General features: G+C 42.2%; 1 protein-coding gene across 2 annotated transcripts in view; it reads left to right on the top strand.

The window, feature by feature from the left end:
* Positions 1-25,595, top strand: part of LOC148539116 (formin-I-like) — a 275,411-nt gene that overhangs the window by 214,585 nt on the left and 35,231 nt on the right. For both annotated transcript variants that reach the window (XM_088451832.1, XM_088451833.1), the window contains one exon: positions 84-116. In XM_088451832.1, coding sequence (XP_088307958.1) covers positions 84-116 — 33 coding nt within the window. The remainder of the gene's footprint in view (positions 1-83; positions 117-25,595) is intronic.

Below are 25,595 nucleotides of genomic sequence, written 5' to 3'. Positions count from 1 at the left end.
TTATTCAATCACATTCATAAAATCTCAGTCTAAGTACAAAGTGCATTGATTTAAAACTCTCTTTGTATTCATTTCTCTTCCAGCTTCCATAAAAGGACTGAATGCGGAGGTAGATGGTATGTAATATAAATATGGACAGCTTAGCAATTATTCATGGAAAATCATCTTTTTATGTTTCTGAAATGACTGGACAATTATCCTAGCAGAGGGCAATTTTCACTGTTATTCTATAAATCTGCATTAAGAACACATATACTCCTCCCCCTCACAAATAAAAAGCAAATTTAAATATAATATCTGATAAAATAGTTGTATAATTATGTAGTATGTATAAATTATTCAACACTTTCAAGGTTCCTTTGCTAATAAGATGTCCCTCAGTTACTTTATCAACTTTCACCGGTTGGATGCACATTCGCACGCAGGGGGGGTTCTGAGTACCGAGAAACCCCCCCCTGCCAGCTGCTCCATCACCGCGAAGCTGAACAATTTTTGTTTTAAAGAGAGGCTCAGGCTCCTGTCGAATCTCGGGCAACTGTGCCTGCTGTTATACTGTGCTAGCTGTAGGGGGAGCTGCAGCGCGCAGCCCTTCCTAGGCAGTTCACATGGGAGCACCAGCACTGTGAGAGGCTGAGAGCTGCTACCGGGTGACAGAGATCGTACTGCCGGCAGTCTCTCCTGGAGCCGCACCACAGGTCTGTGTATCACATGTGGGGTGCGGTATGCTGGCGAGGTGGACGGGGAAGGGGGTGCCAGCGAGGCGAGTGGGCGGGGGTGCTGGCAGGGTGGGGGATGATCTTTAATAAATGATGCCAGAGCTATATTTATTTGTCTTTTTAAGTGAAAGATGTGTGTCATGATGTGTGTTTCTGTGTCAGTGTGTGTGTCTGTATCTGTGTAGTCTTTGTCAGTATGTGCGTCTGTGTCAGTGTGTGCCTGTGTCAGTGTAGTCTTTGTCAGTGTGTGCCACTGTGTGTGTCTGTCAGTGTGCGTCTGTGTCTGTGTAGTCTTTGTCTGTGTCACTGTGTGTCTGTGTAGTCTTTGTCAGTGTATGTGTCTGTGTCAGTGTAGTCTTTGTCTGTGTGTGTGTCTGTGCCAGTGTGTGTGTCTGTGCAGTCTTTGTCAGTGTGTGTGTCTGTGTCAGTGTGTGTCTGTGTAGTCTTTGTCAGTGTGTGTGTCTGTTTCCAATGGAGGACTTAATGCCACCTTTTGTTTTCTTGGAGGGGCTGAAAAGCTCCACATGGTATTTTCCCTATAATTGAACTACGAGAGGGCTCTCCCGAAACTTATTCAATTCATCCGTTCCTTTTTTTCTTTTGTTAAGGCATGGATGAAAGATGTAATAAATTGATTTAGCAATCTTGGATTATTGGGTACCTGAGGAGTGCTGCCTGTATGTGTTTAGATTTTTTTGTCATTGCTTGTGTAACCTAGTATTTGGAAACCCCCCTTTGAAATCCTGCGTTTGCCGCTGGGATGGTGGTGAACATTTTTGCAGTTCAGTTGTCAATAAATTCTAAGTTGCAGTTTGAAAATTTGAGTGTCGCAGTTGCCGTTAGCATCTCGGGCTCATTGTTCACATTTACATTTCAAGTTTACCATTTGCATTCATATTATGGTTTTTAAATAGTTTTAAACACTTTACATAAAATTTATAAATAATAAAAATGGAGTTCTTTTATTTTTTTTAAACTGCAAACACTGCTTTTTTTGGAAGTTCATCATTTGCGTTTTAGTTTCACATTTTAAAACAATTATAATGTACTGTATCAATTTGAACTTAAAAATGTTTTAATCTGTTCACACCATATGCAAACCAGCTTGAGCATTTTACATTTGTGGAGAGAGGATCAGATACAGAGTTGTATGCAAAGTGCAAACCCGATGATTTAAGTACGACTCCAGTGTTTGGCAATATGTGCATGTACAGGACCTTGGGGCAGATGTATTAACCGCCAAAGTGGCATCAGCGCACGTTATGTGTGCTGATACAGCTTCTCCCCCATGTATGATTGGGGGGCTGGGCGGTAAATGACAGGAGTGTCATTATCATACTGCTATCTACAAGATAGCAGCGCCAATAGGCAGGGCAATGTATGAACGGTCCGTTCGTCTGACTGTTTCGCCCACTGCAGCTATCGATATCAACAGCTTCAGCTTGGCGATGCCCTATACCCACAGCAGGGACAGCGATGTCCCTGCTGCAGTGACTGCCGCCTCCAGGGTTGCACTCGGGATCTTGCGATGCCTGCAAGATCCCGCACATGCTCAGTGGAGCCGGCCTGGATTGAGACACCGCGCACAACACTAGGCTGATGGGCTGTGGGCTCTAGCGGGGATCGCTGGAGGGGGGAGTTATCACTCCAGCCGATGAGATGTGACTACATCTCATCATTAGTGCTTCCTGCTTCGCCTCGGTAAAGAGGTGAAGCAGGAAATGTTATAGCGGCATGATCTCCCTCCTTAGGTGCACATGTGCAGATCTGTGTCTGTGATGGCGATCGCAGTACCCTCTAAGCCGCAGCATGAATGACATGCTGCAGCCATTTGGAATCGGGGAAGGTGTGGAAACACTGAGTGTACCAGTAAATGGGGGCGTTTCGGCCCCATTTTCTGGGCATGCCAAAGCCAGTGGCTGCATCCTTGGACACAGCGCTGCATCCTTGGACACAGCACTGCATCCTTGGACACAGCTTCACTGGCCCAAGCAGCATGATTTACCCAGCCATGCTGAGTAATCTGTGGGTTTCTCAGATGTCCGATGGTCACGCAATTGATCCGAGGGGCTGCCTCACCGGATGCAGGATCAGATCAGAGAACCAGCGGGTTTTAACTTATTACTTAAAATGCCTCCTGCAGCTTTTGCATATTGTTGCTACATACAGATGTGTCCTGCTACATCTTTGACGATCATGCTACAAACGTGCGCATGCATCGCACCATGCGATTACCCACAGCAGCATACGTTAAGTTATGGAACGCACTGTGGTCACACCATGCATCCTATGGAGGCGTGGGTACGAACACATTGCGCATAGCCGCTTATGGACACACACCTCGTGCCATGTGTGGCGCGATTTAATGCATATGCATACAAAGATGCATTGGTTGTGCTACATCTGTGAATCAGGCCCACAGTAAACAAACCAGTTCAAGAATCAATATGCATGTGGTTTCGATCAAGAATGAAGAATGAGCTGGCTTTACTAAAATATCCATATTCACTTATAAGACCTATGAACCAGATATACAGTACTGTATAATACAGATGTATATACTGTACTGTACAGTAAATGTCTGGTCACATCTTTGCAAATTGCAGGAATGTTGTGTTGCAGGGATGAAACAGGGGTTGTTTAAATTGCAGATTGTAGTTGAAAGTAGTTTTTCCCAATTTTTTACTGCTTGTATATAAACACTTACAACACACAATAATATGTACCCCAAATTACTGATGGTGTGGTTACTGATTACCCCAAAGATAGGCGTTGGTATTTCGACGCCTATCTTAAATCCCTTGCCGGGATTCCGATGTCGGTGGTCTACAACTACATCCCACTCTGAGAGGGGTATTCAATTTGAAACGTTAACCTCGCCAGCGAGGTTTTCGCCGCACATCGGAGATTTTTCCAGTGAAAAAGTATCGCGCGCACTCCCGCTTATCCCCGTATTCAATTTGAAATCGTCGAAAACGGGACCCGGCGATACTTGGATCGGCGAAAAAAAAAACTGAATTTTCTGGAAATAATTGTAGGAGCCCCCTAAAGATGTCCAGACCTCGGGGATCACTATGGGTACCCCCGTTTTTGCCTGCAGAAGAAAGTCGGGGTTTTTAAATAGCCGCGCAGGTGTTTTTTTTCCCGACATTGAAGAAGTGATGCAGAAGAGCACTTAGGTTTTTTTTTTCGTTTTTTTAAGTGGTCCCATCAAATTTGGGGTACATGAAAATGGGTGCTAGCATATTTTTATGTCCCTAAAGGTAATTTTGAAAAATTCTGCAAAAATGCACCTGCCGCTACTTTGCGCAATGAATAAAACACCTTCCCCATACTTGGGGACATATTCTGCAGTGCTTTACAGAGAATATTTGGCCATTCACATCAGTGCCTGCCCCAGCGGAGCTTACAATCTATATTCCCTACCTCATGCTCACACATATACACAGTAGGGTTAATTTGCTACATTCTCTATCTGTAGCAAGACAAAAAGCCCACTGCATAGGACGATACATCATTTCTGATGACTACACTAGAGATCTGGCAGCAACTACTGCACTTGCCTGTTTTGGATTAGGAAAATAAATGAAGGAATTCAAATTGTAACCCCTGTTTACTTAACGACTTGCCTGGCACGGTCGTATCAGATACGACCATACCAGAATGGGCTTTCCCTGACATGGTCGTATACGACCAGTCAGAAACACACAGTGGGCGGCTTGCTGGAAGTTAACTTCCAGCAGCCACCCACCTCAGAGGGACCTGCTGGTCCCTCTACACTTGCGGCTCCCCCTCCTTTGTGTCCCGATCACTGCTGGCAACAGTGATCGGGCCCCGGCGGCACCCCCCTAGAAGCAGCAGCCACAGCTCATGTAGCCGCGGCTGTTGCTGTGACCCGATCACTGTGGCCAGCAATGATCGGGCAGCTGGACCGTCAGAAGCAGTAGCGGCGGCTCTGGTAGCCGCCGCTGCTGCTATGTCTCTTGGCTGCTAGCGGGACACTCACCCGCTACGGCTCCGGAACACAGTGATCAGTGATCATTGAGATCACTGTGTAGGAGCAGCAGCAGCGGCTCTGATAGCTGCGGCTGCTGTCATGTCCCCCGCCGCCCCGCCCACTTTTTTCCGGCCTCAGCTCCGCCTCCCCAAGTGCCCATGTGTCCCGATCACTGCTGGCCACAGTGATCGGGCAATATATATATATATATAAACAGTTGTAAAATATATATATATATGTATATTACATATGTATATATGTGTATATATATATATATATATATGTACATATGTTTGTATATATATATATGTGTATATATATATATATATATATATATATGTATACACACACACACATATATATATATATATATATATATATATGTGTGTGTATGTGTATGTATGTATATATATATATGTATATATATATATAAATATATATATACACACACACACGTGTGTGTGTGTGTAAGCAGCAGATATATATAAATCGATGGATATCACAGTGCCTCTGATTAGGGATGGCAACCGACCATCGATGGTTTACAAACCATCAATGATCTGGTTGAAAGCAAGTGGTTTGCCATTGCTGGTGGCCATCAATGTTGCACCATCGATGGCAACCCTCAATCGATGTTTAGGAAACATCGGCAGTTGTGATCTACACAGATCTCCTCGACCAATCGCGAAACAATTGATGGCTTCTAACGATGGTCGAACCATCGATGCTACAGCCGTCAATGGCCATCACTACAGTATAACATAAAAATTCCTATTTGTATGTTATACTGTGTTTTAAAAAAATATTTTTTTCAAATAAAATAGTGATGGATAAGTTTAAAATTATGTTCGTGACCTAATTCAATCATAAAAGAAACCGACAATTTTGGAGCGGTTTTTGGAAAAAGAATTTGTCAGTTAAGTGGTTAATAGGTGGTGTAAGTGTGTTCTATATATCACCTACCTGTAGTCTTCCATCAACCACTTAGCTGTAACTCTCATTCTCTTAGCATCTCGTAGGTCAAAGTTAGCAAGTATGAGTCCCGGCATATGTAGGTGTAATACCAGTAGAACAGATGTTGGAGCAGGGAAATTATGCTCAGTTACTACTGATGAAAATAATAAGTACCAGGTTATTTTAATTTTATACATAAACTCTAAAGATTTATGTGCAGTCTCTTATTTAAAAACTCTTGCCATGTTGTTCATTGCATTATTTTGCAGTACAAATTACTCCATCACATCATTCATTTTGTAGTACATGACTGGGCTCAAGACATAAATACATTGTGGGGCTGTCACTTTCTTTTCTCTCTGATTTTTTTGGCTTTTAAACTGGGGCATTAGAGTAATTGATCTAGGTTTACCTTAACTCTGCAGCACTGTTTTGATCTTAATATTTAAGGATAAATTTGTCCCTTTGTTGTTGACACTCCGACTTGCACACTTTTAGAGATGTGCACCGACCCCCGTGTTTTGTTTTTGGATCTGGATCTCCTCTGGTTTTGGATCTGGATTGGTTTTGCCAAAACCTCACCTCCGTGTTTTGGTTTTGGATCTGGATTTTTTCTTAAAAAAAAAAAACAGCTAAAATCACATTAAATGGGCATTTTTTTGTTCCTACAGTATTAATAACCTCAGTAACATTTCTTTCCACTCGTTTTCACCTCACAGCTCACAATATTGATTCTTTCATCTAGTTAAAGGGCAAAAAGGTTGCAGCCAGCCAACTGATTGATATAATTATTAATAGAGTTGAGGACTGGGCAAAGATGATGGTTGGGATACCCTTGAGGATTGAAGAATTGATAGTTGATAGTTGGTGTAGCCCCTGGCTGTAGAATTGATAATATATTAATTAAAAAACAATTCATTGGTGCAGCCCCGGGCTGAATAATTAATAATAATTTAATTAAAAAAGTAAAAAACAATTCTTTGGGTGCAGCCCCTGGCTGAATAATTAATAAAAAGAAATTCATTGGTGCAGCCCCTGGCTGTAAAATTGATAATAAATTCATTTTAAAACAAATCACTGGGTGCAGCCCCTGGCTGAATAATTGATAAAAAGTAATTCATTGGTGCAGCCCCTGGCTGTAAAATTGATAATAAATTAATTTTAAAAGAAATCATTGGTTCCTAAACCAACCATAACATTAATTTAAAATATCAGGCAGCAATGCCCCAACCAGCACATAATGGAAAGGAAAAAGGTGCAAGATGGAATAGTTCTTGGGCCCTCCCACCCACCCTTATGTTGCATATGAAACAGGACATTCACAGTTTAACAAACCAATCACTTCAGCAACAAGGACTGCCAATTGTGGCTGAAATGATTTGTTTGTTTGGGCCCCCATGAAACAAGCTGCCAATGTGCATTAGACATGGAAATTAAAATGATCCCATATACAAACTGGCTTTACATTACAAGTTATCGTCGTCCTCGTCCTCATCATCCCCATCAGTGTGTACATCCTCTTCTTCACACAATATTAATTTGTCCCCGATGGAATCCACCATAGGCGCCTCTGTAATTTTCTGATGTAATTGTTGGTAGAGGTCTTCCTCATGGAACTTGTCATTCATTTTAATGAACATCATCTTTTCCACATTTTGAGGAAGTAACCTCCTACGCCAATCAATGACAAGGTTGCCAGTTGCACTGAAAACTGTTTTGGAGTACACACTGGAGGGTGGGCAACTTAAGTAATGCAAAGCCAGTTTATGTATGGGACTCCAAATTGCCTCTTTTTCCTGCCAGTACTGAAAGGGACTTTCTGACATGCCTATTAGGATGTTATCTCTGAAATAGCCCTCCACCATTCTGTGAATGGAGACCGCATCACACATAGTCATGGTAGAAGACATGTCACTAGTAGGAAATTCTCTCAGGCCCGACCAGATGTAATTTTTTGGTGAACGATCTGCATGACCAGCAGGTATATTGTAAGGAAAATTTCGTTTTTTCCTGGCAGCTGCAGAAACTGAAGGAGGAGATGATGGCATTTCACGTGCGGCTGCAGCTGACAATTTTTTTACCAACAGCTCTTTGCATAGTTTTAGATTTCGGTCTGTTTAAAAAAAACTCACAAGGTAGGACTTAAACCTAGGATCCAGAGTGGTCACCAAAATATATTTTTTAGATTTCAATAGATTGACGACTCTTGGATCCTGGTGAAGTGAATCAAGGGCTTGATCCACCAGTCCGACATACTATGCACAGTTGCTCCATTTCAGCTCCTCCTTCAGTTTCTCCAGCTGTTTTTGCAAAAGTCTGATGAGGGGAATGACCTCACTCAAGCTGGCAGTGTCTGAACTAACTTCATGTATGGCAAGTTCAAAGGGTTTGAGAACCTTGCATAACACAGAAATTATTCTCCACTGTGCTTGAGTAAGGTGCATTCCCCCTCCACGGCCTATGTCATAGGCCGTTGTATAGCCCTGGATGGCCTTTTGCTGTTCCTCCATCCGCTGAAGCATATAGAGGGTAGAATTCCACCGAGTTACTACCTCTTGCTTCAGCTGATGGCAGGGCAAATTTAACAATACCTGCTGGTCATGCACTCTTCGACAAGCGTTTGCCAAATGTCTAAAATGTCCGGATATTTCGCTTCTGAAATTTTTAAAAAAATGTTGCACCACCAAATTAATTGTGTGAGCAAAACATGGGACGTGTTGGAATTTGCCCACATGTAATGCTCTCACAATATTGGTGGCATTGTCCGAAATCACAAATCCCGCGGAGAGTCCAAGTGGGGTAAGCCATTTAGCAATGATTTCCCTGAGTTTTTCTAAGAGTTTGTCAACAGTATGTTTCTTAGTGAAACCAGTTATACAAAGAGTAGCCTGCCTCTGTATCAGCTGTCTTTTGGTAGATGTTCAACATCCTCATCACCAACATCTTCATTATCAACATCCTCATCATCCTTAGCACCATCAACTACCTAAATATCCTCCTCCTCCATGTGCAATTCCACAGAACCATCCTCGATGACTACGTCTGCAAGATGTTGACTGCCCTTCCCCACATTTACAGAGGGCACACAAATGTTGGAACTTGGAGGATCCTCCAGTACACTAGTATCTAGGTCTGGCTCACACATGGCAACCGCGGATACACTTGCATCCTCGGGGATTTGTGATTTCGATTTTTCAGGGCACACGGTTGGTTTTTAAATTTTTTATGGTACCACCACCACTACTACAAGCAGAAGGGCTATCAGAATCAGAACCAGCAGTCATCATAAATAAAGGCCAAGTCCTTATCCTTTCCTTGCCACTTCGTGTAGTGAATGGTATATTGCCAATTTTTTGTTTATCTAAAAGAAAATTTCCTTTCAATTTTTTTTCTTAACTTCAGTAAAAGTAGCTTTACCATATCGATGGCGTGACTTAAACCCTTGGGCATGGGCCTTCATAGAGGACAAGGAAGTTGATGGCCTTGCACTGCTGGCGGCAGCTACAACATGTGGTTTTTGGCCTTGCTCTCCTGTCATGTGACAGCCCTCCATATTTTCTGCAGTCTTGAAGCAGTGTCACAAGCACCAATAGTGTAGCCAAGGTGCAGTTACAAAATTCACAGACAAAAAAAGACACTTTTTAAATTTTTTTTCAGGTCCAGAACTTGGGCCCAGAGCACAGATTGATGACGATTGGAGTCGGGCAGCACTAGGTTGTGTTGCTGACTTGCTGTATCTTGTGGCTAAGCCTAACATGCACACACACACAGATACATATTAGACAAAAAAAGACACTTTATTTTAATTTTTTTTCAGGTCCAGAACTTGGACCCAGAGCAAAGATTGATGACGACTGAAGTCGGGCAGCACTAGGTTGCATTGCTGACTTGCTGTATCTTCTGCGGCTAAGCCTAACATGCGCGCATACACACACAGACAAATATTAGACAAAAAATACACTTTTTTTACTTTTTTTAGGTCCAGAACTTGGGCCCGGATCACAGATTGATGACGACTGGAGTTGGGCAGCACTAGGTTGCGTTACTGACTTGCTGTTTCTTGTGCGGCTAAGCCTAACACGCACACACACAAAGACAAATATTAGACAAAAAAGACCATTTTTTTTTTCAGGTCCAGAACTTGGGCCCAGAGCCCAGATTGATGATGACTGGAGTCGGGCAGCACTAGGTTGCTTTGCTGTATCTTCTGCTGCTAAGCCTAACACGCACACACAGAAAAAAAAAAAAAAGACTATATATATTTTTTTTTGTTGTTCGGGTCCAGAACTTGTGCCCAGATGGACGCAGCAGACAGCACAGCACCAGCCCAGATGGATCAGCACCAGCCCAGATGGATGCAGCAGACAGCACAGCGCCAGCCCAGATGGATCAGCACCAGCCCTGATGGACGTAGTAGACAGCACGGCACCAGCCCAGATGGATCAGCAACAGCACCAGCCCAGATGGACACAGCAGACAGCACAGCAGTGACAGCACCAGATGGATCAAAAGTGCACCAGCCCAGGACACAGCAGACCTAGGCTGGTGCAGCACCAGCATAAGAAAGTACCTCTACCCACCCTCCCTGTTCAGTCTCTACAGCCGGAGTGAAATGGTGGCCGCCGCGTCCCTTATATATAGAAACGAAAGCTCATGAACCGCAAGATTTTGTCTCTATGGTTTTGCCACGCTTTGAGATCCGAGTCAGGTTGGAAAACCCAAGCTGGCTTGGATCCGACTCGGATCTGCAAAATTCGGGTGGGTTCGGATCTCTGAGATCTGAACCTGCTCATCTCTAGTTAAAATGTTATTTCACTCGTTTTTGACAGCAATTATGGCACAGATAATTACAACCACACTGTTTCTGTGGTATCTCTTAACCAGCATGCACACTCTCAACATCTAACTTACGGGATGTAGTTAGGAAGCTGGTGGTCGAAATGCTGACCACCGGCTTCCCGACTGTGAAATCCTGGCATGGGACTAATGATAGGCATCTAAATACTGACGCCTATCATCAGCCCCACGCCGAAATCCCGATGCCCGGCATACCAATCGTAGGTAAGCCAGGCGTCAGATCGCTGCGGGGAGGAGAGTTAGGATTAGGGACTCCTGGGGGGACAGAGTTCGGCACCCCCCCGGGAAGGTTAGGTTGAGGCTAGTGGAGGGGGGGTTAGGGTCAGGCAACACCAGGGGGAGGTTAGGTTTAGGTGCCCCCCCAGGAGGGTTAGGGTGTGGGGAGGGGGGTAGGTTTAGGTACCCCTGGGGGAAGGTTAGGGTTAGGCACTAGGGGGGAGCTTAGGGTTAGGCACCCCTAAGGGAGGATTAGGGTTAGGGGGGGAGGGGTAGGGAGAGCCTACTTACCTCCCCTGTCAGGATCATCAGCTGCCGTCCTTCTGGTTTTGGTATTTCATCCGCCGGGTTTAGGTTTGACGGTGGTACATACCGATTCCCTAACTTATTTCAATATATGTGTAATACTGCATTATTCTCACCTGGCGGCTGAACAGATCCCGACGTAGACTGGTAAGTACCCTATCCCTCCCCTCTTCCCCCTAACCCTCCCTTAGCGGTGCCTAACCCTAACCTCCCCGGGGGGGAGGCCTAACCCCAAACTCCCTCCTGGTGGTGCCTAACCCTAACCCCCCTCTTCCTGCACCCTAACCCTCCCGGGGGGGTGCCTGATCCTAACCTCCCCCCAGTGGTGCCTAACCCCCCTCCCTGCAGCCTAAACCTAACCCCCCCTTCCCCGGCTAACACGCTGTGCTGAATATGGTATCCTGATCTCCTTCGGGATATTGGCGTCTGCATTTTGCTGGATGGCGGGAGTCCAGCGTCAGTATTTCCACTGCTGGCATCCCGTCCGCTGGCATATAAACTACATCCTGCTTGTGTCATATCCTGCAAGATGCAGGTACTGGCATGATTTTGGCCAGTGTGGTAATCATTTAAAAGGCAAAACCAGGTTAGTTTTGCTTTTTAAATGATTGCTGCTTTGAAAATACGGGCAGATTTGTCAAAATTGCGCCTATGCATGCATCTCGCAAAGTAGTGGCACAAAGTTACTGGCAGCCATTTTGTGGGTTGAACTAACTTCAATGAAAATGTAACCAATGGCCCCATAGGTGTAAGAGGTGCAAGGGGTGCAGCTGCTATGGGGTCCAGAGCATAGGGGGAGGCCCATCTTCCTTGTTAAATGTACATGTGTTATATAAATCTTTCACCATTGGGTGGTAAATAGGGGCCCTTACTAACTTTTGCTATAGGGCCTTCAAATACCTAGTTACGCCCCTTGTTTCATTGAGAGCCTGATTCAGAGGTGGACGCTAAGTGCGCACAATGATGTAGTTGAGTGATTATTTGCTACTGCGCATGTGCAAAATATTCTGGAAACTCCAACAGCGCATGCATTACCCTAAGAATACTCACAAATGTTCTTATGCATGTTTGACCGCTGGTATCAGAGCTGACAAGAAGAAACCATCGGCGTTCCTGGCTGGTGTATCAGTGAAAGCTACTGCACTCTCATATGCAGACCTGCAGCCACAGAGGCCATTATCAGACATAGACACTGCACCTGCATTAATGCTGGTGCAAGAGTCAATGGGGCATGAGATGCTGCGCCAATGGTGAATTCTCCAGAACCTCCAGGGGTGTTGCAGCATGCACAGGGCACTGAAAGTGGGTGTCTCAGGGCTTGCACATTCTGGCGCATGCTAGTATATAAGGGAAAGGTTGAAACTAATATTTGCCTATTAAAACCGCTGCGACTCTGCAAAAAGATTTAGCCATATCAGTGACTGCGTGAACCTCTGAGTCATGCTCTGAGGGCCTGATTCAGCAAGGATGCTATTACAAAGCTGAACGCAGGCTATAGATATATGATGTATGCACTCAGGCAGCTTTGCAATTGCGATCCTTGCAGATATGGTAATGCAGCAGGAGGCATCACGCCCCCTGTTCATTACTTATCCGAGCTGCATTGTTCAACGCAGCATCGGATAAGCTGCGTAACATTGGCCGGCTAAGGTGACCCATAGGGTTCCGCAGCAGGCCGCCGCAGTTGAGAGGAAGAGGCTAGGAAATCTCCGTCAGCCAACGGAGATCCTGACCTCTTCCCTTCCCCTCAACGGCGACAACACGCCTCCATTTCAGGAAACGGAGGTCATCGCCGCTGCCTCCCCATCCACAAACGGCAGCAGACTGCCAGTCTGCTGCCAGTCTGCGAGCAGGATCACATACCTGTTCTGCACGTGCGCAGAATGGGTCATGCGTCTGCGCAGATTCCCGAAGATCGGGAATCTGCGTTCAGCAGTGCTGAATCAGGCCCCCGAGAGTCTAAATGTATGTGTGTATAAGCCTATAAAATGTCGTCTGCCTCTACACAATTCTCAGCAATGTCACTAGTTCCTACTGGCTGCATTTACTGTTTCATGTATATACAGCTTAGAAAAAAGTTTTCTTGGCTGTGTGTAGCCGATGAGTATGACTTCTGAATTTTTTTATGCATCTATAGTACATTACTTGATCTCTGCAATAGAAATTGTACAAATGAGGAGAGATTTTTCAGCATCATTGACATTCTTAATTAGACTATAATTCATTTTAAAGCTGAACTGATTTTATAGCTACAATATAACTTGCTGCCCATTTATTCACAGAGGGGTACACAAGTTTGTGAAAATGAATTGAAATGAGACCACGCAAGATCCTTTCCCCTGTGAATTTAGTCCTAATCTTGTGCAAATCCTGAGAGACAAAGCAGAAGGAAGAGATCATGTCACACTCAGTGGATAAAATACATTATTTATCCATGAGAGTTAGATGACCTGATTACACAAAGGATATTTTTAGTTCTGTCTTACCATAGACCTTGCATGCTATATTTCTGCTTCCATCTACTGTAGGTTCACTTGAATACATTTATTATTAATATTTCTCCCTTTAAACACTTAATATCTGCTTGATATAGACAAAGAAAAAGCCAAACCCATTAATTTACATATGTTCCAAAGAATGCAACTTGATGATTTTCCCACTCAACCATCTGCCACCTTAAAAACCTTGAGCTGCTGGTTCTATGTTACAGAACTGCCAGTACCTATGGAAAAATTGCTGCATATACATTAGTAGCCTTTGGGGCTTAAAGTAGGGAGAGGGGGCACTTGACGTTACTGAAATATTTTGTATGGGTCATAATGCAACTTTAATCTATGTTTTCACTGTAATGGAACTATTTTTTTTTTTTTTTACAAAATTCACCAGACAGTGTCAACCTAAAAATTTAAACACACTGTATGCACAATAGTGATGTCTTGATGCAGAACTAAATCAGAGATTAAATAATGTGTGGGCCCAGTGACAACAAGAAGCAGGAAGCAAAGCTATATGTAATAAGAATAATATAGAGATGGCATGATGTGGAATGATAGCATGTTGCATGGTAATGTGGATGGCACAGTAATGTATCAAACAGGTATGGCAGAGTGAGTGTACATACCAGCGGATGCCCTTAGACAACAAACAGCCCAGTACTTAACCTGTGGGGTGGTTTAGTTAGTAGCAATGTGATTGTTCAGCCATGCTCACAGTTATGCATACATAGCACTTGTTGCATGGAGCAGGGCTTGAGCAGAGTATACAGGTCACCAGCCAGGAACTGTATCTGTGTAGATGCGCAGGATGCAAGTGGTACCAGGCTCACTAGCAGTGATAGCAGCTCTCTAGTGATGTCACAAGCTTGAGGGTGAGATTCTAGTCAGGATCTGGACTGAATAGGAAAATAAGAAATGAATAGGAACATATCAGATAGGAAACGAGGTGAGCATATCAGATGCTTACTCATAGATCAGGGATAGACTCCAAAATGGAATATGACCCAAGGTCATCAGGGAGGTTGGTGACTACTGGAAACCCCCAGGCAGCACACAGAACTACTTGAGATGAACCCTAGCCCTGACCATCAGGACCGTAGAGCTGGAACCAAAACTCAGGAACTGGGCAGAAGGCAACTCAGATAACCAATATTCTTACTGGAATCCACTGAAAGTGGTACAACCCAACTACCATAGCTGGGTGCCTGGAGCCTACATCCTCAGAGAGGGACACAGATTCAGTACCCAGTCCCTAGCACCCAGAGTCGGCCACTCCACTGGTAACTCAGCATGAACCCCAACATTCAGTGAGAGGACTGTTAGGGCAACAACCACTATCATTGGTCACACTGGTTTGATGAGCAGAGAGTACCAGAGGCAAGTTTGGAGTAGTTCTGATGAGAAGAATACTAGAGATGAAGTGAAGCTCTCAGAGTACCAATACAGGCTGAAGTATCTAATACAGGATCAGTTCATTTGAACTAAAAATGAGCAGGTGAACAGAAGACTTGATTGAAGTCACAAATGGTAGCAGACTGAAGACTTGGTAGTTGTCTTATTGTAGCCAATGTTAGTATATTTGTAAATGGATACTTCAGACTACTGCAGGAATAAATCAGGCTCTCACCGGACTGGAACCGAGTGTACGTAGCAGGCTCAACTGGGTTGCAACTGGAATGATGGATGCAGGCTGGAAATATACAGACTAGACCAGACTGGAACCGGAGGAGACAGCAGGTAATTTGAACCAGACTAGAACTGGGAGGTTAGATTGGACTGTGAGCGGAGAACTCAGAAGATACCATGAACCAGTCTGGAACCAAAAGGATCAGGAGGTGACTAGAACCGGACTGGAACCAATGGAGTACTTGTGCTGGACTGGAACCGGAGAAGACAGGGACACTGAACACAGGCAGGAGGGTTTCTGGAGACTGGAAGAGGCAATACCACTACAGGAGTAGATGGAACTGATTCACAGGTATCAGGGTAGGAGCGGTTTGCATAGACACAGGTAGCAAGAGTGCTGGTTCAGATGGCAGTTCAGAGTGAGTAGGTACAAACTGGAGAGTGAACACACAGAGGAAGCTATGTTCCACACTGTTCCGACAGTGTGCTAGTGACAGGTGCAGATTTAAATAGGGTGCTCTTACAGGGGACAGGAGAGATCAGTCAAGTGAGCACAACAGACTGGCAGGGCTGAGTAGCTGAAATGAACCATCATGGCTGCACCCATTAACCTTAGGAGACCACTGACTTTATCCAGAACCAAGATGACCCACTTTCTAGAAAAACTGCTGGACAGAGTAGCTAAGTTCCTGGTTTGTGACAGGTGGTGTGGAATAGCAGTAGTTACAGGTCTCTTTGTAGCTAAGTGGAAGATGTTTGTCTTCCACTGTGGTGCTCTAACACAGTGGCAAGATGGCGCTGCACATAATAGGGTAGGCTCCCATCTTGGTTGGGGATTTTAAGCCTCCCTGTAGGAACCTAAGTATGAAGTATATGCAGTAGCGCTCTCTAACTCCAACACCCCCCTTGCTACAAGCTTTTCCATGTTAAACAAACATTCACTTAAATCCTTCACATAGCAACCTGTAAATAACTGAGCTGTTCGACAAATAAGAAAGCATCAATATTTCAAGTAACCTAAGTCCACTTCCTTGGAAGTAGTATACGTAAAACTACTCTTAGTAACTGAATGGACCATATCAACAGTCTCTTCATACACAAACTCAGGACTGCTGTTAATCTTATGGTTGTTGGTGTCTTCCATACTTCTGATATTTGAGTTTTGCAAAGTCTCTGCCTATTGTACTTCAGCTCACACCACTCAGCTCTTGACTGTGCTTCTCAAATATCTAAAGGTTCACTGTATGCAATATTTGCAAATTTCTCCTTAATTCTGTTAGGTTGTTTTACCTATATTTGATCTTGCAGAAGTTCTTTTTTGCGGTTGAATGTCCACACTGGTGGTCTCTGGTTCAGATATGTCTCCAGCTGCTGGTATATCCAGTGACACATGTTTGCTCTGAATTTCAAATACCAGCTTTTCTGTGATCTGTGCTGTTTCTGTAAATATGTCATCTTTTGACTTGACAAGCTTTCTGGTACTTGGATTCTATAATTTGTAGCCTATACTTTCATGGGAAAAGTCAAGCATGATGCACTTCATAGATTTTGAAACTAGCTAGCATATTCTTTTTTTTTAGAATATGCACATAGCCTATACTACAAAAAGTTCTGAGATACTTTACATTTGGTTTTCTTTTTGACCATGCTTTAATAGGTATTTTTTCTTTCAAGCCAACTATGGGAGAACAATGTTTCAGATAAATTACTGTGGACATGGCTACAGCGCAAAACTGCTTGTCTAGGCCTGCATCCTTTCTTCTTTCTCCACTGGCATGCAGTTTGCTTGCTCAGTTACACAGCTTTGTTCAGGAGTGTAGGCAATGCTCAATTGATGCCCAATTCCATAGTTGTTTAAGAAGAATTCCAATTCTCTGTTTAGATCTCCATGTTTTGAGTCTGTGACTGGCTTGATTCTCTACAGGTCTCTTGTAGTCTGCAATTTTCTTTACTTCTTCAGACTTCTCTTTGATGAAGTATATGTATGTCATTCTTGTGAAGTCATCAATGCACATTATAAAGTATCTGTAACTATTTACTGACTTGACTTCCATTGGACTACACACATCTGTATGTACTAACTCAAGTGGTGCTTCAGCTCTGCTTTATGACTTTAGAAATGGTTGACAGCTTTATATTCCTGCCATAAGCTTTTACACATGGTTTTCTCTGTATTAGTCACTGACATTCCTGTGACCATCCCATTCAGTAATTTCTGGTAGCTGTCATACCCAAGGTGACCAATTATTCTGTGCCAGAGTTCTAGTGATTGTCTTTCAGTTATCATCATCGCTTAACATGTTTGTGTATCAAAGACATATAATTGATGACAACGGGTGCTTGTTGCTATTATGGTCCCTTTTCTGTTTGGCACGATGCACTTTGTTCTAGCAAAAACTCTGTGACATCTTTCCTCTAGGGCACTGATGGCTAGAAGATTTGTTCCCAGTTCTGGTACATAAAGAACATTTTGGATTTCTGTGAGTTTAGTTTTAGTCCCAATTTTCAAGCAGGCTTTAATTGTTCCAACATTTCTAACTGTGAGCACTTCATTCCCAATTCCTTTGATTGTGATAGGATCAGAACTGTCTAACATCATGAACCACTCCTCATTGCAGCTGAAAAGCCTTGTTGTGCATGAATCGATAAACCAACAACCAGTGGCTATCTGTCACTCAAAGCTTCCTCATCTTTGCAATTGTATTTGTTATTCTGCATAGCATTCACCTGTTTCTGCTTGCACTCAAATACTAAGTGACCTATCTTGTGACATCTGTAGTACTTGAACTTTCTGAGATTCTCACTCTTTGTGTGTAATGCAGTACTCTAAGCATTCGTCTCACACAGCTTGTGTACTTTGAACAGCAGTAGCTTTGCTCTGACTGTGTCTGTCATTAACTTGGCTATGTTTGCTTCCAACACTACAACCAGAAAGTCTGACTTTGACTCAGGAGTTGTGCTGAAAACACTCTGTACTGTCTTCACTCTGTATTTGCAGTTGTCTAAGATGGCATACAGTAATTATGCTGCTGTGCATTCTAGTAGCATTCTAGTAGCTTGGGGCCTGTGTAACTGTAGGTTGTGTGCCGGGTCCCATAACCTGTTGGAATATGTATGCACTGGTAGCATTGGTATGGCAGAATAAGTAACTATCTTCAGTTCTGATAAGTTTATTGGTGGCTTATTTATGAAGCTAATCACCTCCCCCAAAATCATGCAGATAAAGCAGTTTTTGCATAATTTATGTATCACTGTTATTTGACAAAAGTTGAATGCAGGAGATATCTCCTGCAATCAGCTAAATAAGGCAGAATACTGCATCACTATTATATAATAATAGGTAATAATATTTTTCGGGGTCACCAATGATAAATAGTCCCCTTAAGCTTTTAAACAGATTTTTCATTTTATTAAATGCTATTAATTATTCTGCAACTTCTACTTAATGTTTAGTGGTTCATTAATCACTTATTGACTAAAGCGCCTTCTCCCCTTCATTACCAGACTAATATTTTGACTTGGAGATGTGTTTGGTTCACAGAGTACAATAATTTTCTTTTCTTTTATATTTTGCTCCTAAATAAAGTGAGGGGACAATTTGATGAAGTGTGGTTTTATCGGCAAGTTCAAACCATCCTTAAACTGCCAGTGATTTTTGCTCTCCAAACACCGGATTTAGTACCCAAAGGATTGGAGGCTTAAATGGCAAAGTGCGGTGATGTGCAATGACTTGTGACTAGAGATGAGCGGGTTCGGTTCCCTGAGAACCGAACCCACCCGAACTTAGGGGATCCGAGTCAGATCCGAGTCGGCTCGTGTTTTCCCGCCTGACTCGGATCTGAAAACAAGGCAAAATGTCATCATCCCGCTGTTGGAGTCTCACGGGTTTTGGATTCTATAAAGGTCCCGCGATTGCCGCCATTTTTCATTCTGGCTGTGGAGAGTGAAGAGGGAGGGAGCTGGGAGCTGTGCTGTGCTGCTGTGCATAGGGACTGACTACAGTTGTGTTGCTTAATGTCCATAGGGGCTAGCTGTTGTCTATATAGGGACTGGCTGCTGTTGTTGTGACTGAGGTTGTCCTGTCCATCCATAGGGGCTGTCTGTCTGTTGTCCATATATAACTGGGCTGGCTGGCTGTTGTCCTGTCCATAGGGGCTGGCTGACTGTAGTCCATAGGGGCTGGCTGGATGTTGTCCATAGGGGCTGGCTGTTCTCCTGTGTTGTCCAGGGGGTGCTCTGTCCATAAGGGGTGCTCTTCACCCTAAGTGTGAAAAAAAAAATACAAGGCCGTCAATGTCATCTATGAGGGCCGATGTACCAGGGCTTAAGTCAGGCCAAAAAAAGAAAAAGGCTAAAAAATTAAACTTTTACCCTGTTAAAAAAAAAAGATCTAAAGCTAAGTCAGCTTTAGAGAAACAAAATATTACCAATTTACCATTCACTACACGAAGTGGCAAGGAAAGGATAATGCCTTGGCCTTTATTTATGACTGGTAGTTCTAGTTGTGATGATTTAAGCCCTTCTGCTTGTAGAAGAAGTACAAAAAAAATTAAAATTGTCTCTGAAAAGTCACAGCTCCCAGAGGAGAGTCCAAGTGTGTCCACGGTTGCCATGTGTGAGCCTAACCTTTCTAATATTGTACTTGAAGAGGATCCTACTTCCACCATTTGTGTGCCCTCTGCAAATGTGGGAATGGCCAGCACAAGTCAACATGCTGACATAGAAATCGAGGATGCTTCTGTGGAATTGCACCAGGAAGATGAAGAGGATGTTTATGTAGTTGTCGATAACAACAAGGATGATGAGGATGTTGTTGATGCCGAGGATGTTTGTGTAAAAACTGTAATTCAGCCCATGTTAGGAAAAATCACATTGTTTCCATGCCTGGGCAAAGAACCAAAAAGTCCACTTCTCATGTGTGGAATTATGTCCACCCAAATTCGGATAATCCTTTCTAACCATTTGTAACCATTGCCAAGTAACAGTGAGTAGAGCTAAGGATCTTAACCATCTAGGAACCTCCTCCCTGTGATGTCACTTGCAGCACATTCATTAAATTGAAAAAGGTATTTCAAATTCAGAAACTTTGGGGACAAAAAAACAACAATCAGTCCAGTTGTCATCTAGCTGCTCCCTTCAATCTGGATCCAAGCGCCTGCAATCTCCACCACCAACACCTGCATCATCATCAACATCCTCAATCATGATCGGAAGTAGTCCTGCATCCAATTTCAAAAGCATGACAGACTCCTCTCCTATCCGTGATTCCTCAGAAGGATCCTTGAGTGCTACGTCTGTTGCTGCTGCTGGGGGTGGATCTTCATCCCAGAAAGGGACCAAGAAGTCTACTACTAGTAGTAATTTAAAACAACAATTGACTATTAAACAGTCCTTTGATAGAGGAAGTAAGTATAACAGCTGTCTCCCAGTTTCACAGCGGATCACTACGCCATGACGGCTGTACTAGTATTGGATGGTGAAATAACAGAAAATGAGGATGATAATGTGAAGGAAGTGCAAAAGGAGGATGAGTGGGAAATTTTGTGTCCTATCTGATGCTAATGAGGATGTTGATGATGAGAATGTTTGCGTAAATCAGCCACCAGTGGCAGCAGTTCTTGTTCATGATAAAAAGAAAGCCAGAAAAGCCATGTCTTGGGTGTGGAATTATTTTAATTTACATTCTGACAACAGTTGTGAAGGCATCTGTTCCATTTGTAAAGCCAAAAATAGCAGAGGAAGGGACGTTAACTATCTAGGCACCTCCTCCCTGTTACGTCATTTGCAGCGAGTTCATGCAATTTGTTTAACAAAATTATAATAATTTGTAAATGAATAACAAGCAGTCCAGTATCAGCTAGCAGCAGTTTGGACCAGCACATGCAATCTCCACCACCAACACCCTTATCATCAACCTCCTCCTTAATGATTGAAGGTAGTTCTTCCAAAAAATGTTTTGTTGGGGCCCAAACAAACCAAGGAGTTCAGCCACGAAAGTGTCAGTCCTAGTCACTAAAGTGCTTGGTTTGTTAAACTGGTGCATGTCCTTTTTAATATCCCACATACTGTAAGAGTGGGTGGGAGGGACAATTCCATTTTGCATCTCTTTTCTTTACATTTTGCACAATTTGGGGCATTGCCGACTGACATTATTATAGTTTATTAAACTGCCATCCCTGTCTGCCACTGCTATGTGGCAATGTTTCATACTGTAGATGTCCTATATTTTTTTTAAACTGCCGTGCATTTGTGCCGCTGCTCTGTTGCTTACTTTAGCCAGCCAGCTCGCTGTGGCATTTGACATATATTGGTGAAAAATAGTGAAATCAATATTGTGAGCTAAATTATGTGGTTTTAGCTGTTTATATATATTTTTTTGGAAACAATACAGATCCAAAACCAAACACAAAAAACAAAACACCAGGGAAAAAAAATCCAAAACCAGATTCAGATCCAAAACCAGGGGAGATCAAGATCCAAAACCAAAACACGGGGGTCGGCGCACATCTCTGCTTGTGACAGGTTTGTAAGGCCACAATGCATGCAGTGTAATCTGTTTAGCCAGAACATTATAAAGAAGCACATTAAAATATGTACTACAGTAAGTTGTCACTAATGAATATTTAATTAATGAGCTTAAACCATTAATATGTTAATAGGGAACAATTACCTGGATTAATTTATTATTGATGCCATTTAATAACAAAATACTATAATAACATATTAGTTGAACTCACAAATAATAGTTAATAAATACTAAGGCCATGTGTAATAGGGTGAGATTTTAGAAAATGTGAGAGAAAACTCATATTTTTAGACTCAGACAATATTATAAAGTCACAGAACAGGCAAACTTGCATGTTTTTCAGACTCAAAAAACTCTCAAGATTTAAACTCTCATCCAGGTGTTTCTTGTTTTGAAACTACAACTTGATCAATGTATTAGTGTGAGAGTTTTACTGCTAAACGGTCACATTTTCTAAACTCTCACCCTATTACATTTGGCCCTAAATATTTATATGTTAGTTGGGGAAATATTTATTAATTAATGATCAAGGCACGTGTATGCTGATACCTGAAGTGCAATTTAATTGGTGTCTGCATCATTATCTAATTAATATGCATCATACCTACTTTAGCAGTTTCCCACAATCCCAGCTTTTGTCAGGTAGTATGAGTCAACCCTACCTGGAGCAGATTGAGGGCACCAATGTGGTTAACATGTATGGTGTTAACAATGTACAGTATGGTGATTTTATTTTTATTTTTTCCACTTTACCTGATAATTCAACTACTATATTCTGGAAATTATTTTGATTTAATTTTGGTACTCTGATTTTTTTTTTTAAGTTTTAAAATATTACATTGGAGTTAAAATTCTGGAATACTACATTCCAATTTAATTAATTAGGTCTAGTTTACTAATATATATAGCTTCTATTTTAGATTGAATTTCCCCATATAACAGAGGTAATTGTAGACTATGTATTCTGTGATTGGTAGTGTATCCTCTGTCCTGTGTGCACTTTTTGAACATCACAATATAAAAGAGTTTCTCATCTGCAAGCCTAGATTCTGGATGACAAATGAATTAGTGGCAACACTGAATTCTACTGACAACATGGAGCTGACTTTTGCTGCACAGTGGGCAGATATTAGATGGAGCCAGTGAAGAAATGGGTGGAAACATGGCAACAGAGGATCTGGAAGTATTTAGCTGGATCACAATCAGATGAGGGTAAAGTTAATATAGAAGGGAGTGGAGAATGAAATAGCAGAACCATCAGTTAGGTACAGTAGCTGGGTCACAGTTAGAAAGTATAAAGAGAAGAGTGCAATTTGGATTCATAGAGAACCGCAATTACAAATTTAATTAGGCACTATTTCCAGTTGTACCACAAACATGTTTAGGGTCATTGAATCAGTGAAATTCAATTCAATTTAAAACTGGTTTGACATTTTTTGAGTATCTTTAGTGAAGATAAATGGTGTGTACAATGTACAGTAGTGTAGACAAGAAATATGACTTAGTTAAGGCAAGACAGTGGGGTAGGGGTTGAAACAAATGTGTGAGCTTGAAAGTGACAATAGAAATATCAAATGTATGGTAACAAATTAGCGCCTTCCAACTAACATAAATAAACTTGAATTAATGATGTTATAAGAGAAATTGGATATAGTGGATGTAATAGCATTGTTTTGGTGAAAGTCAAGTGAATTTGGAAGGATTTGGCATGTCTAGTCAAGGCAGCCCTCAGAAAATTACTTTAAACGCTACAGTACTGAGCAGAAAGTATTTTTTAAGATTATAACAATGTACAGTCCTCATGGAAACACTGATTGTGGTTTGTTAGAAGCCATGAAGCATAAATGATTGTACTGCAATCCAATTACTATTACAAATTGAAATAGCAGTAAAGAAAAATATGATTCTCCTCATGGGTGATTTTAACTACCCAGATACAAATGGGACAAAGTCTACTAATGTTTATATTAAAATAATCTGATTTTTATCTATTTAAAAAAATAACTATACTGTACACTCTGCAAGTGTTAATATGGGGGTTGATGCCACAAACTGGACTCCTACAATGAACCTCTAGAACCAGGCTGATTAGCTAATTATGGTCTTTGCCTTTAAGGGCCTCTTTCCCTTAGAGCTGAATTTGCTCACCAGTTTTCTTGCTGAGAAAGGCTCATATTAATTAAAAATGATGATGCATATGACAGCGATTTGGGGTAACATACTAAGGGGCTGTCGCTGGGACATAGGCTCCGCTATCACCATACTTCTGTGATCAGAACCAGATGCATAGCATCTGAACACACATTTGGATAGTGGAAATGTAACAATGGGCATCGTGATCAGCTCATGTCCACTGGAGAAGGATCGCAGGACCGCTATCTGGCTGGGCTGCTGAATTGAGATACAGTAAGTGGGCTAATATGTTAACCAACGGAGACAAGCTCTCAAACGCTAAGCTTTTCGGAACTTGTTTAATAACCTCAGTAATGACATTCCTATATCAAACTATGGGACGAGTTGCTGCAAACTTTGGTGAGTGGAACGCAGGGGATATCTCTGACAATAGAAGTAATGTAGCAAAAGATGTAAAAAGGAAGGGTTAGCAAAGATTAATGCTAAAGGATAGATTACTAAAGATTTCAAGTACATAAACATAAAAAAACCCTTAATATTTAGCCACTAAAATAATAACGTAGAAAATTTAATTCTAGAAGATAAGATTTTTATGTATATTTTTTGTCTGCTTATACAAAAGAGGAAACAAAATTGGAAATAACTTATGCGCTACATTTTGTGTTAATTCTTTAACACTGTATGAGGGGCACTTTAAGCTAAACGAGATTAAGGGGCACATCGATCACCCCCACAAATATTCCTCCTGACAGCTATAACATATTATTGCTGCATATTGCAGCAAAAGAAAATATTTTTCTGGGCAGTTTATGAAAAGCAAGCTCCAGTGAAGAGTAAATAATAAAGTGACAGCTTATGGTATAACTTTACTTCTGGGATTGAACCCAGTACAGTATGTCTAATGTGCATGGGCAACCATCTGGCCACATATGTGCAAGTGGAGAGGGATTCAAAGGATCCCTCTCCTTAAAAATGTGCAATAATATAGCCTTTTGAGATTGCATTAGGTATTGGGGTTGAGCTCCACAAGCTAAACTTTTCAGAGCTTGGTAAGTTGCCCATTTTTGCAGTCCCTATACAGTAGAATCCTATGGGGACTGTTTCTGTTATGGCAAACAGCAGGAATGGTGCAGATATCTGCTGTGGTACCCATTTGTTAAATAGCCAGCATAAAGAAATATTGTGGAAATCCTTTGAAAATGGCCTCAAAAAGACTTTAATAAATAGATAGCTAAAATGCCTGTCCCAGAAATGAAGTAAGTTAACTAATTGATGGACCACTATTTATTATATTTATGACACAATTTTATCCATATTTAAGAAGTGTGTTTCTTATACCATAGCCATGATTGGCAAAGTGTCTGGCAGATCTTAGCCAATCAGAAGCCATTGTCATAGTAATCAGCTGCTGATTGGCTAAGATCAGCTGAAGTGCAGGAAAACCTTTTAGGTTTCCTGTCATCAAGCTAGTGCCGCTATACAGTAGATACAGTATAGTGCTGTCAGTGGACCAGGTAAGCAACTTTTTGTTATTTTTAAAAGACTAGAATACCTATCGGAGAAGAGGACCAGCCGGCGGTGTGTGTGTACTGTCATTTTTTTAATATTTCTTCCACAGTGGGGGTACCGGTGCAAGTGTCTTGCTGCACTTGTAGCTCAACAAATGGCGCAGGGCAGGCATGCTACCTGTAGTTCCATGGTGAATAACAATATTACCATTTATTTAAACATTACCCCTGCATCCACTGCCACCAGGGATGCAGGAAAAA

Source organism: Taudactylus pleione, unplaced genomic scaffold (genome assembly GCF_031769625.1).
Source record: "Taudactylus pleione unplaced genomic scaffold, aTauple2 ptg000029l, whole genome shotgun sequence".
Classification (NCBI taxonomy): domain Eukaryota; kingdom Metazoa; phylum Chordata; class Amphibia; order Anura; family Myobatrachidae; genus Taudactylus; species Taudactylus pleione.
Note: the sequence above shows the minus strand (reverse complement) of the source record. Positions and strands in the feature narration are given on the sequence as shown.